The 14304-nt window shown below is 42.0% G+C and overlaps 1 protein-coding gene and 1 long non-coding RNA gene across 2 annotated transcripts; both read left to right on the top strand.

The window, feature by feature from the left end:
* The first annotated feature begins 236 nt into the window (after positions 1 to 236).
* rcvrn2 (recoverin 2) lies at positions 237 to 12871 on the top strand. The gene is made up of 7 exons (XM_070443861.1): positions 237 to 323; positions 356 to 943; positions 4478 to 4481; positions 5488 to 5507; positions 7872 to 7958; position 10269; positions 11989 to 12871. Exons 2-7 carry the CDS (start codon positions 563 to 565, stop codon positions 12075 to 12077), a joined length of 582 nt encoding a protein of 193 aa, XP_070299962.1. The 5' UTR covers positions 237 to 323; positions 356 to 562; the 3' UTR covers positions 12078 to 12871.
* Positions 9270 to 10155, top strand: LOC139027863 (uncharacterized). The gene is made up of 2 exons (XR_011479999.1): positions 9270 to 9534; positions 9573 to 10155. It is a non-coding gene; the product is annotated as an uncharacterized lncRNA (long non-coding RNA).
* Positions 12872 to 14304: the final 1433 nt, after the last annotated feature.

Genomic DNA, 14304 nt, shown 5'->3' on the forward strand with positions numbered 1-14304 from the left:
ACAGACCAGACAAGAAGAGAGACGGTTTGGCAAAAGATAATATGGAAACTAAAGTTAATTTGAGTGAAAAGCTCAGCCACCTTAAATCCTGAATTAACTGAATTAACCCCAGTCGCCAAAGATAGCAGTCTAATTCCACCCCCCTCATTCGCTACTCCATCTATCTATCTACGTCACCCATCAGAATGACATCAGTCCATCCCTAACACATCACTTCATACTCTCTCTACTGCTGACACAGGTAAGTCATGTCTCTTTGCACTGCCTCCCTCTGTTCTTTCTCCCTGATAGTGAAGGCTTTCGTTGATGTATGGTTCCTAGTGGTACACTGGGTAACACTTCAGTCATTGTAGAGATCTGATTGTGCTGTGCTTGTTGGACAATATCTATTTGTAACTATTTCAGGAATCTTTTGAACTGGACAGCTGAGTCAACGTAAGGAAAGGAAGATCCACAGTAACAGAGGACTTTACCCAAACAAAAGACGGATCAGTGACTCAAAAAGGCACTACTTCAGAGAGCCTTCGACAATAACCGAGAGATCCCAGTACAGGCTAATACGATGGGGAACGCCAAGAGCAGTGCTATTTCCAAGGAGATCCTGGAGGACCTGAAGCTCARCACCAAGTTCACGGAGAACGAGTTGTGCCAGTGGTACGAGAACTTCCAGAAGCAGTGTCCCACCGGACGCATCTCGCCAGAGGAGTTCGAGACGATCTACGCACGCTTCTTCCCCGATAGCGAAGCCAAGACCTACGCTCAGCATGTGTTCCGTTCATTCGACACCAACGAGGACGGCACTCTGGACTTCAAGGAATACATCATTGCACTGCACATGACCTCCAGTGGGAAGACGACGAGGAAGCTGGAGTGGGCCTTCTCACTGTTCGACGTGGACAAGAACGGATACATCACCAAGACAGAAGTGGAAGTCATCTGCCAGGTGAGAGATCAAGGAAGGATTCTAACCTTGAACTATTAAGGGGCAAGAGAAGATATCCAACCCCGAACCACTTGGTAGGAGAACCTTCTTACAACAACAATCATTGATGGTGATGATCATTTTGAAGATGGGACAAGGGGAAATTGTGGACATAGGCATACAAAGGAGCAGATGTTTCTACCATTTACAGTATGTGGCATGGGAAAATAATAATCATAATAATGAAATTAAATCAAACTTTAATTGTCACATGCACCGAATACAACAGGTGTAGGTAGACCTTACCGTGAAATGCTTACTTACAAGCCCTTAACCAACAATGCAGTTCAAGAAAGATTTAAGAAAATATTTACCAAATAAACTAAAGTAAAAAATAATAAAAAGTAGCACAATAAAATAACAATAACGAGGCTATATACAGGGGGTACCGGTACCGAGTCAATGTGCCGGGGTACAGGTAGTCGAGGTAATTTGTACATGTAGGTAGGGGTGGCTGGAAAGGAGTTAATGGAATGGCATCAAACACATGGAAACCAGGTGTTTGATGTATTTGATACCATTCCACCCAGTCCGCTCCAGCCATTACCACGAGCCCGTCCTCCTCAATTAAGGTGCCACCAACCTCCTGCGGTAGGTTCCAGTCCTAATCATCAATTAGCTAATGTAGAGCTCTTGCCCATTTCAGCCACCCAATCCTTCCTGATAATCCACAAGATTAATGATTTAGCATCCAGAAAATGTAGGCTACTGTACTTACTGTGATCCCCATGCTTCTGTGCTTATTCAGGACCTAAAGTATGTAGTCTGTAGATAATCAACTAACAAAGTAACACACATAACCAATTATGGCTGCGTTTAGACAAGCAGCCCAATTCGGATATTTTTTCCACTAATTGGTATTTTGACCAATCAGATCATTTCTGAAAAAGAGCCGACGTGAAAAGATCTGATGTGATTGGTCAAAAGACCAATTAGTGTAAAAAAGTTTATAATTGGGCTGCCTGTGTGATCACAGTCCATGTTGCCTAGAACAGGGTTTCTCAACTTAATCCCCTGTGTGCAGTTGATTTTTTTGTTTACCAATTACTCCCATTAACAAAGATTAGTTGAATTGGCAGACCACCATTTGTCTTAATATAGTCATTCTAAAATAGTTTACTCTCAATATCATTTATCTCATTGGTTCTAAGGGGATATATTAATTAGTATCTTAGGCAGCGTTTACACAGGAAGCCCAATTCTGATCTTTTTCACACTCATTTGTATTTTGACCAAACGCATCAGATCTTTTCACAGCAGATCTTTTTCAGAGCTGATTTGATTGGTCGAAAGACCAATTAGTGAAAAAAAGATCAGAATTGGGCTGCCTGTGTAAACGCAGCCTAAGTGATGCCGAGCTGGAGTGAAATCCAGCATACCTAGTGGGTGCCCTGGCCCAGGATCAATGTTGAGCAACACTGGCCAAGACCAACAGTCATTTCTATCAGCCTTTTTCTATCCCAGCTGCAACCTTTAGGGCAGAGTCAACCAACACATGGAGACTATAGTTTTTAGAGGTGTCTGGTTGAGGGTGATATTGTGATGGCATCTCTTTCGGCTCAGAAATGTGAACATGGGTGTAGTGGGGGGAAAATAGGTGGTTAAATAGCCGGTCGCTGTGAAAAAGTAACACCTCTATACTTTCAATGCATTTTTCCCCAAGCGGTGGACAAACTGTCGTGCAAAAAAAACGTATTTACTTGCGTATACATCCCACTACACTACTGTAGATAGATAAGTAGACGTGTAGGAGTGGCTGTGAGAACTGTGCAGGAAGTATCTTAATTAACAATAATCTTAATCATCAAATCTGTCCAGGCTGTGGGTTTAGACTGAGAGACAGGGACCGGGCAGGCCAGGCTCATGGGCAAAGTGGGAGGGATGGGGAGGTAAATAGTGTCCAGTACCTTTGCCCTGAGATGAGCCTGTCTCTGTCTGTCTTTCTGTCTGTCCCTGGCAGATTGCCAGTGGGCGTGTATAGCACCACCTCTCCCCAGTGCTACTGTACCGTACTGGCACCAAAATGTCTTTATTCTCCGTCAAGATTATAGTTGTCAGGGCAATGGGGAACTGGCTGTACTATATAGGTTTACTGAATAGCCTGCCAAGCCAACCCCCCTCTGGTAAAAGTTGKCTKTAGGCACAGATCTAGGATCATTTCACCCAATCCAAATCTAGGATTAGGCCTGGGGGGTAAAACACTAAATTAACCTTAGGAAATACTCAGCCTAAACCAAACAGGTCAGAGGGAGGGAGGGAGGGAGGGAGGGGGGGGAGTAGGAGAACATCTTGGTGTTTGGCCTATGGCCTGGGTCTTGGCGATAATCCACGTTAATCTGGGTGTTTTAAGTGTGAGAGATGAGTGGTTCCTCTCTCTATGTGGGTCACAGCTTTAAGGCCKGACTCTAAAGTTACACTCAGATGGCCCCTGATTGACTATTGACTTTATWGWGRATCATTTRCAYCATAGGTCTAGAATCTGTTATTACAGTAGATTTATTTGATTTTGATTGTCGTTGCACAATCACCTAATTTTGAAATAGCACTTGATTGGCCAAATAGCCCATGATATGTGTGTAATACATACTGCAGGTCATTCCTTTATGCAGGTGTCATCACCTGCCCTACAAACCAAAAGAGYAGTAACTKCATGYTTTATCACCTGGACAAATATCCTGCCTCCACTGTGTTGTGTTTTGGAGAAAATGGGGGGGTCATATTTGCAGTAACTGGAAAAAGTTACTGTGAAACCAAGGACAGAAAGCAGTAACAGCAATCACTCAAGTCAGTTACTGCTTTTTACCTTGGCTTCACTGAGCTTTGAGCTGCGGTTACTACTACAGTATATGACACTGTATGACACATACAAATACACTACATAGCCAAAAGTATGTGGACAGGTGCTCGTCGAACATCTCATTCCAAGATCATGGAGTTGGACCCCTCTTTGCTGCTATAACAGCCTCCACTCTTCTGGGAAGGCTTTCAACTAGATGTTGGAACATTGCTGCTGGGACTTGCTTTCATTCAGCCACAAGAGCATTTGTGAGGTCGGGCACTGATGTTGGTGTTCGATGGGGTTGAGGTCAGGGCTCTGTGCAGGCCAGTCAATTTCTTCCACACCGATCTTGACATTTCTGGATGGACCTCGCTTTGTGCACGGGAGCATTGTTGTGCTGAAACAGAATCATCTAGAATGTCATTGTATGATGTAGAATTAAGATTTCCCTTCACTGGAACTAAGGGGCCTAGCCCGAACCATGAAACAGCCCCAGACCATTAGTCCTCCTCCACCAAACTTTACAGTTGGCACTATGCATTCGAGCAAGTAGTGTTCTCCTAGCATCCACTAAACCCAGATTCTTCCATCAGACTGCCAGATGGTGAAGCGTGATTCATCACTCCAGAGAACGCATTTCCACCTCTCCAGAGTCCAATGGCGGCGAGCTTTACACCACTCCAGCTGATGCTTGGCATTGCGCATGGTGATCTTAGGCTTGTGTGCGGCTGCACGGCCATGGAAACCCATTTCATGAAGCTTCCGACAAACGTTGCTTCCAGATGCAGTTTTGAACTCGGTAGTGAGTGTTGCAACTGAGGGCAGACGATTTTTACTTCAATGTGCTTCAGTACTAGGCGGTCCCGTTCTGTGAGCTTGTGTGGCCTACCACTTTGTGGCTGAACCCTTGTTGCTGCTAGATGTTTCCACTTCACAATAACAGCACTTACAGTTGACTGGGGCAGCTCTACAGGGCAGAAATGTTATGAACTGACTTGTTGGTAAGGTGGCATCCTATGACGGTGCCACGGTGAAAGTTATTGAGCTCTTCAGTTGGGCAATTCTACTGCCAATGTTTGTCTATCGAGATTGCATGGCTCTGGCTCGATTTTATACACCTGTCAGCAACGCGTGTCGCTGAAATAGTCAAATCCACTAATTTGAAGGGGTATCCACATCCTTTTGGCCATGTAGTGTAAATCTATGAACACAAGTTTGTGTAAAAAATCAATTGTCGTGGAAAACTATTCCAGTGGGTGTACCAAGCAAGAAGGCTGAACCCTGTCTAGGGCCAAAGGTCATGTCAGAGGTCAGGGTCAGGGTCAATATGATAAAAAAATAACCTCACAGTAAGACAACACATAACCAAAACTCAAATGATCTGCCTACAATTCACTTGGCTGGACAATTTTTTAAACTTTGAAGTCATTTTTCTCAGTTTCACTCTATAAGCAGTTACTGCTCTTGTGCTTGGTAGGGCAGAACACATATCTGACTCAGGGAGCTGAATATGATGTGTCCCAGGAAGTTTTCTAAACATCCATTCAATTAAAGTAGGTCAAATCTTTAAATAATGTGGCCAGTTGATGTAGTTCCATAGATAATGTAAGTGAAAGGCATATTGAAAAGACAAGACAGCTAACTGGTAAACAATGACCACGGAGTGGTCAAATGGGTTCCTCAGTGGTCAAATGGGTTCCTCTAGTGGTCAAATGGGTTCCTCTAGTGGTCAAATTAGTTCCTCTAGTGGTCAAATGGTTCCTCTAGTGGTCAAATGGGTTCTCTAGTGGTCAATGAGTTCCTCTAGTGGTCAATGGGTTCTCTAGTGGTCAAATGAGTTCCTCTAGTGGTCAATGGGTTCCTCTAGTGGTCAAATGGGTTCCTCTAGTGGTCAAATGGGTTCCTCTAGTGGTCAAATGGTTTTCTAGTGGTCAAATGGGTTCCTCTAGTGCAAATGGGTTCCTCTAGTGGTCAATTGGTTCCTTCAGACAAGCTGTAAAAACATGTATTGGGCATTGCAAGGCACCAACCAATGTTGGCACACAGACCCATGTTAAGGCTATGATGAGAGGCTGCAGGCACCAACTAAATTATACTGTAACTACATGTAAACGGTTGTCAGCAGATCATATGTCATATACAGTATTCTGAACTTGTAGATACAGTACCAGTCAAAAGTTGGGACACATGCCAAGAGTGTGCAAAGCTGTCATCAAGGCGAAGGGTGGCTACTTTGAAGAATCTCAAATATATCTAGATTTGTTGAACACTTTTTTGATTACTACATAATTCCATAAGTGTTATTTCATAGCTTTGATCTCTCACTATTATTCTACAATGTAGAAAATAGTAAAAATAAAGAAAAACCCTGGAATGAGTAGATGTGTCCAAACATGTGATTAGTACTGTATATACAGTGGGGAGAACAAGTATTTGATAACTGCCGATTTTGCAGGTTTTCATACTTAAAAAGCATGTAGAGGTCTGTAATTTTTATCATAGGTACACTTCAACTGTGAGAGACGGAATCTAAAACAAAAATCCAAAAATCACATTGTATGATTTTTAAATAATTAATTTGCATTTTATTGCATGACATAGTATTTGATCACCTACCAACCAGTAAGAATTCCGGCTCTCAACGACCTGTTAGTTTTTTCTTTAAGAAGCCCTCCTGTTCTCCACTCATTACCTGTATTAACTGCACCTGTTTGAACTCGTTACCTGTATAAAAGACACCTGTCCACACACTCAATCAAACAGACTCCAACCTCTCCACAATGGCCAAGACCAGAGAGCTGTGTAAGGACATCAGGGATAAAATTGTAGACCTGCACAAGGCTGGGATGGGCTACAGGACAATAGGCAAGCAGCTTGGTGAGAAGGCAACAACTGTTGCGCAATTATTAGAAAATGGAAGAGGTTGAAGTTGACGGTCAATCACCCTCGGTCTGGGGCTCCATGCAAGATTCACCTCGTGGGCATCAATGATCATGAGGAAGGTGAGGGATCAGCCCAGAACTACACGGCAGGACCTGGTCAATGACCTGAAGAGAGCTGGGACCACAGTCTCAAAGAAAACCATTAGTAACACACTACGCCGTCATGGATTAAAATCCTGCAGCGCACGCAAGGTCCCCCTGCTCAAGCCAGCGCATGTCCAGGCCGTCTGAAGTTTGCCAATGACCATCTGGATGATCCAGAGGAGGAATGGGAGAATGTCATGTGGTCTGATGAGACAAAAATAGAGCTTTTTGGTCTAAACTCCACTCGCCGTGTTTGGAGGAAGAAGAAGGATGAGTACAACTCTAAGAACACCATCCAACGTGAAGCATGGAGGTGGAACATCATTCTTTGGGATGCTTTTCTGCAAAGGGGACAGGACGACTGCACCGTATTGAGGGGAGGATGGATGGGGCCATGTATCGCGAGATCTTGGCCAACAACTCCCTTCCCTCAGTGAGCATCTGAAGACTGGGTCGTGGTGGGTCTTCCAGCAGAAAGCACCGAAACACACGCCAGGGCACTAAGGAGCTGCCTACGCCTAGAATCACTCAGTCTTGGAGTGGCATCCGCAGTCTCAGACCTCGAACCCAATAGAATTTTGGCGAGCTGACAGTCCTATTGCCAGACAGCCCGAAATGAAGGATCTGGAGAAGTTGTATGGAGGAGTGGGCCAAAATCCCTGCTGCAGTGTGTGCAAACCTGGTCAAGAACTACAGGAAACGTATGATCTCTGTAATTGCAAACAAAGGTTTCTGTACCAAATATTAAGTTCTGCTTTTCTGATGTATCAAATACTTATGTCATGCAATAAAATGCAAATTAATTACTTAAAAATCATACATGTGATTTTCTGGATTTTTGTTTTAGATTCCGTCTCTCACAGTTGAAGTGTACCTATGATAAAAATTACAGACCTCTACATGCTTTGTAAGTAGGAAAACCTGCAAAATCGGCAGTGTATCAAATACTTGTTCTCCCCACTGTATATCATGTAAAATAAGTCTATGCAATCTTACTTGATCTGTACCTCTCTCTCTCACTCACTCACTCACTCACTCACTCACTCACCTACTCACTCACATCAGGATTTAACCTAATCCCAAGGAAGATCTGCCCAAGTTACCGGCCGACGAGAATACACCAGAGAAGAGAGCCAACAAACTGTGGGGATTCTTTGAGAAACCAGACAATGTAAGAGACAAACACACAAATATGCATGCACGCACACCCAAACACATTCACGCACAAACGCACGCACGCACAAACGCACGCACACACACACAACACACACACTACACAACACACACCGTAGGTTGTTGTGACTTGTGTTGTTGTGGTAATGAGAGGAAAGGTTTTATGTCATTATGTTCTTTGCTCAGCAGCTGTAGGACGTCCGTCCAGCTTACATAGATTACATTGTTCATCATGTGATTTCTTACAGAGAGTTGCCCTTTGTTTAAGGGCATGCACACACACCAGCCACCTGGGGATTCACTCCCTACCAAAACATGGCTTTTTCCACAGAACATTTTTCATCTCATTGAACAAATGCACACAGACACACAGTATGTATATGTTGAAGACTACTGACGATGGTATATACAGTACACATACAGTATGTACTGTTGAAGAACTACTGACAGATGGTATATACAGTATGTACTGTTTGAAGAACTACTGACAGATGGTATATACAGTATGTACTGTTGAAGAACTACTGACAGATGGTATATACAGTACACATACAGTATGTATGTTGAAGACTACTGCAGATGGTATATAACAGTACACATACAGTATGTAATGTTGAAGAACTACTGACAGATGGTATATACAGTACACATACAGTATGTAATGTTGAAGAACTACTGACAGGTGGTATATACAGTACACATACAGTATGTATGTTGAAGAACTACTGACAGATGGTATATACAGTACACATACAGTATGTAATGTTGAAGAACTACTGACAGATGGTATATACAGTACACATACAGTATGTACTGTTGAAGGACTACTTGACAGATGGTATATACAGTACACATACAGTATGTACTGTGAAGAACTACTGACAGATGGTATATACAGTACACATACAGTATGTACTCTTGAAGAAACTACTGACAGATGATATATACAGTACACATACAGTACAGTGTGACACAGCAGTCCCCCTGAGGAAGATTATTTTTTTTTTTTAATGTATTTAACCTTTATTTAACTAGGCAAGTCAGTTAAGAACAAATTTCTATTTACAATGACGGCCTACCCGGCCAAACCGGACGACGCAGGCCAATTGTGCGCCGCCCTATGGGACTCCCAATCACGGCCGATGTGATACAGCCTGGATTCGAACCAGGGACTGTAGTGACAACTCTGCACTGAGATGCAGTGCCTAGCCAATGCGCCACTAGGGGTCAAACACTAATCATTTTACAATTTCTCTCTGTCGCTGTCTTCTCTCTCTCTCTCTCTCTCTCTGTCTCTCTCTCAGACCGGTTGGCAGAGGGAGAGTTCATCAAGGGGGTGACCGAGAACGAAAACGCCATGCGTCTCATCCACTACGAACCCATCACTGACTAGTCATCCTTTCTTCTTTACCTCTTTCTCCTTCACACACTATTTCTTCCTCTCATCCTCTATCTTTGTCATTGTATTCTAGTGTTCTGTCTTTCTCTTCTGTGTAAATACTCTTGTATTGCGGTGTCTTAATTGTCTTCACTGTACTTCTGAGAAGTAGGGGTTTATGTTGGTTAAGTATAAAGTATGAGTATGTCTGTTAAAGTAAAAAGTATGTTAAAGTATGTCTGTCTGTGCATGTATAATCTATTGGATTGAGGCTGTTTTATGAAGGTAGATGTGATAAATATGAAGGTAGATGGCCGCTATTGTAATTAGTGTTTGATGCAATATAAACACAACATAAAAATTGAGGCACAAGTGTATTTATTTGTTTGTATATTGATACAATATCCCTGCTAAATGCTGTTTTCCTATCAGATTGAAGCTACAATAGCTTTTTGGTACTGTGAGATGATCGTGTAAAAGTAATGGTGGTCTAGTGTTTTGCAGTGTCCTGAATACTCATGGACTTGATCATTTGGTAACCATTGTTCATTCTATACATTTCATTATTCTAAGAAGCTCTAAATGGTGTTGCTGTAGAAGGAACACTTGATATGTGCAAATGTGATAAATGGTAACAGTTCGGACACAGGTATTTGGGAAAATAAATTGAAAATCTGTAGAATAAAAAAACGTTTTCTCCATTAGGAATTTGCATGGTTGTGATGGTGGCTTTTAGATTTTTATCCTGCAATTGTCTTTTTGTTTTTAATCAAAGAGTTATACGCTGCATATGGTGGATTAAAGCTTTTCTCATAAATTCTGTGTATTGCAAATCATTTTGTGTGTGTGTGCATGTGTGTGTGTGTGTCCGTGATGTCCCACAAATTAGTCCGTGACCTAAAAATAGTCTGTTTTCAGTAAGAATAGTAGGGTTTCTATACGGTACCTATTGTCCAAACAGTGACTTCATGTATTAAAATATGTGATACACAAACAAAGGACAAGGGTCTTATGTTTTTGATCATATTTACACATGGTCAGATAATCCCGGATTTTCTGACACCATGAAAATACGTGCTGTGTGTGTATTATAATGTATTATGCATGCCTGTGCGTGCAAAATTGTGTCCRTKTTCCTATATTTATTTCCAAGGCTGTTTCTTGTCCCCCGCATCCTCCTCCCCCTCCCTCCTTACTCCTCCCTTCCCTCCTCAGTCGTTCCCTTCTTCTCTCTGTCCAACTCGGGATTACTGTCATAATCTACTGTCCAACATCGGAAAGCAGACAGAAGAAAACTCCCTATAATCTTTGCATCCCTATCTCTCGTTCCATCTCTCTCTTATTTGTCTCTGTCTAGCTGCAGGGGAATTATCTGCCTTGTGTCCTCTTATGCTTGTGTATTGATTAACTAATAGCTCATTTACAGTGTTTTACACACATAGTGGTGGTAAGCCCCTAATATTGAGTCGACAAGGTTTCGAAAGTGTCTACATTGATGCTGGCTCATGTTGACTCGAATGCCTCCCACAGTTGTGTCAAGTTGGCTGGATGTCCTTTGGGTGGTGGACCAAACCCAGCAGCTCTTGACACAAACCGGTGCACCTACTACCATCCCCCGTTCAAAGGCACTTAAATCTTTTGTCTTGCCCATTCACGCTCTGAATGGCAAATCAAAATCAAATCAAATGTATTTATATAGCCCTTCTTACATCAGCTGATATCTCAAAGTGCTGTACAGAAACCCAGCCTACCCAGCACACTTAACCAATCCATGTCTCAATTGTCTCTAGGCTTAAAAATGATTATTTAACTTGTGTCTGCCCCTTCATCTACACTGATAGAGAAATACAGCGAGATCTGCAGTAGAGCTATTACAGACAGATTGAGAAATACAGAGACATCTACAGTAGAGCTACCAGAGACAGAGAAATACAGAGAKATCTACAGTACAGCTACCACAGAGAGACAGAGAGATCCACAGTAGAGCTACCACAGATAGAGAAATACAGAGATATCTACAGTACAGCTACCACAGAGAGAGAGAGATCCACAGTAGAGCTACCGAGAGAGAAATATACAATAGAGATACCACAGAGAGATAGAGAAATACAGAGATGTCTACAGTAGAGATACCACAGAGAGATAAAGAAATACAGAGAGATNTGACAGATGGTATATACAGTACACATACAGTATGTACTGTTGAAGAACTACTGACAGATGGTATATACAGTACACATACAGTATGTACTCTTGAAGAACTACTGACAGATGATATATACAGTACACATACAGTACAGTGTGGTACACAGCAGTCACCCTGAGGAAGATTATTTTTTTTTTTTTAATGTATTTAACCTTTATTTAACTAGGCAAGTCAGTTAAGAACAAATTCTTATTTACAATGACGGCCTACCCCGGCCAAACCCGGATGACGCAGGGCCAATTGTGCGCCGCCCTATGGGACTCCCAATCACGGCCGGATGTGATACAGCCTGGATTCGAACCAGGGACTGTAGTGACAACTCTTGCACTGAGATGCAGTGCCTTAGACCAATGCGCCACTAGGGAGTCAAACACTAATCATTTTACAATTTCTCTCTGTCGCTGTCTTTCTCTCTCTCTCTCTCTCTCTCTGTCTCTCTCTCAGACCGGTTGGCAGAGGGAGAGTTCATCAAGGGGGTGACCGAGAACGAAAACGCCATGCGTCTCATCCACTACGAACCCATCACTGACTAGTCATCCCTTCTTCTTTACCTCTTTCTCCTTCACACACTATTTCTTCCTCTCATCCTCTATCTTTGTCATTGTATTCTAGTGTTCTGTCTTTCTCTTCTGTGTAAATACTCTTGTATTGCGGTGTCTTAATTGTCTTCACTGTACCTTCTGAGAAAGTAGGGGTTTATGTTGGTTAAAGTATAAAGTATGAGTATGTCTGTTAAAGTAAAAGTATGTTAAAGTATGTCTGTCTGTGCATGTATATCTATTGGATTGAGGCTGTTTATGAAGGTAGATGTGATAAATATGAAGGTTAGATGGCCGCTATTGTAATTAATGCAATATAAACACAACAGAAAAATTGAGGCACAAGTGTATTTATTTGTTTGTATATTGATACAATATCCCTGCTAAATGCTGTTTTCCTGTCAGATTGAAGCTACAATAGCTTTTTGGTACTGTGAGATGATCGTGAAAAAGTAATGGTGGTCTAGTGTTTTGCAGTGTCCTGAATACTCATGGACTTGATCATTTGGTAACCATTGTTCATTCTATACATTTCATTATTCTAAGAAGCTCTAAATGGTGTTTCTGTAGAAGGAAACTTGAAGTGTGCAAATGTGATAAATGATAACAGTTTCGGACACAGGTATTTGGGAAAAGAAATTGAAAATCTGTAGAACAACAAACCTTTTTCTCCATTAGGAATTTGCATGGTTGTGATGGTGGCTTTTAGATTTTATCCTGCAACTGTCTTATTGTTTTAATCAAAGAGTTATACGCTGCATATGGTAGATTAAAGCTTTTCTCATAAATTCTGTGTATTGCAAATCAGTTTGTGTGTGTGTGTGCATGTGTGTGTGTGTGTGTCCTTGATGTCCCACAAATTAGTCCGTGACGGTTTTCAGTAAGAATAGTAAGGTTTCTATATGGTTCCTATTGTCCAAACAGTGACTTCGTGTATTAAAATATGTGATTCACAAACAAAGGACAAGGGTCTTATGTTTTTGATCATATTTACACATGGATTTTCTGACACCATGAAAATACGTGATGTGTGCGTATTATAATGTATTATGCATGCCTGTGCGTGCACAATTGTGTCCGTGTTCCTATATTTATTTCCAGGGCCATTTCTTGTTCCCCACATCCTCCTCCCCCTCCCTCCTCATCCCTTCCCTCCTCAGTCGTTCCCTTCTTCTCTCTGTCCAACTCGGGATTACTGACATAATCTGCTGTCCAACATCGGAAAGCAGACAGAAGCAAACTCTCTGTAATCTTTCCATCTCTATCTCTCTATTAGTAGAGGTAGCACAGACAGACAGAGAAATACAGAGATATCTACAGTAGAGGTACCACAGACAGATAGAATAGAGAGAAGAGAAATACAGAGAGATCTACAGTGGAGTACTACAGAGAGATAGAAAAATACAGAGATATATACATTAGAGCTACCACAGACAGATAGAGAAATACAGAGATATCTACAGTAGAGGTACCACAGACAGATAGAGAAATACAGAGAGATCTACAGTAGAGGTACCACAGAGATAGAGAAATACAGAGAGATCTACAGTAGCGATACCACAGACAGATAGAGAAATACAGAGAGATCTACAGCATAGCTACCCATAGAGAGATAGAGAAATACAGAGAGATCTACAGTAGAGATACACAGACAGAGAAATACAGAGAGATCTACAGCATAGCTACCCATAGAGAGATTCGTAGAGAATACAGAGAGATATCTACTGTAGAGTACCACAGACAGATAGAGAAATGACACGAGGATATTACAGTCAGAGTACCACAGACAGAGAAATACAGAGTAGGATCTACGAGTGAGCGTACTCACAGACAGAGAAATAAAGAGAGGTCTACAGTAGAGCTACCACAGACAGATAGAGAAAATACAGAGATATCTACGGTAGAAGCTACCACAGACAGAGAAAATACAGAGAAGCGTCTACAGTAGAGCTACCACAGACAGTTAGAGCAAATACAGAGATATCTACAGTAGAGGTAGCACAGACGACAGATAAATACAGAGATATCTACAGTAGAGTACCACAGACAGATAGAAAAATATGAGATATCTGCAGTAGAGGTACAACGGACCAGAGATATACAGAGAGATCTACAGTTGAGAGAACCACAGACAATGAGAAGAAATACAGAGAGATCTACCAGCATAGCTACCCATAGAGAGATAGAGAAATCAGGTGAAGATCTCCAGTTAGAATACCAC

This window comes from Salvelinus sp. IW2-2015, linkage group LG6.1 (assembly GCF_002910315.2).
Source record: "Salvelinus sp. IW2-2015 linkage group LG6.1, ASM291031v2, whole genome shotgun sequence".
Lineage (NCBI taxonomy): Eukaryota > Metazoa > Chordata > Actinopteri > Salmoniformes > Salmonidae > Salvelinus > Salvelinus sp. IW2-2015.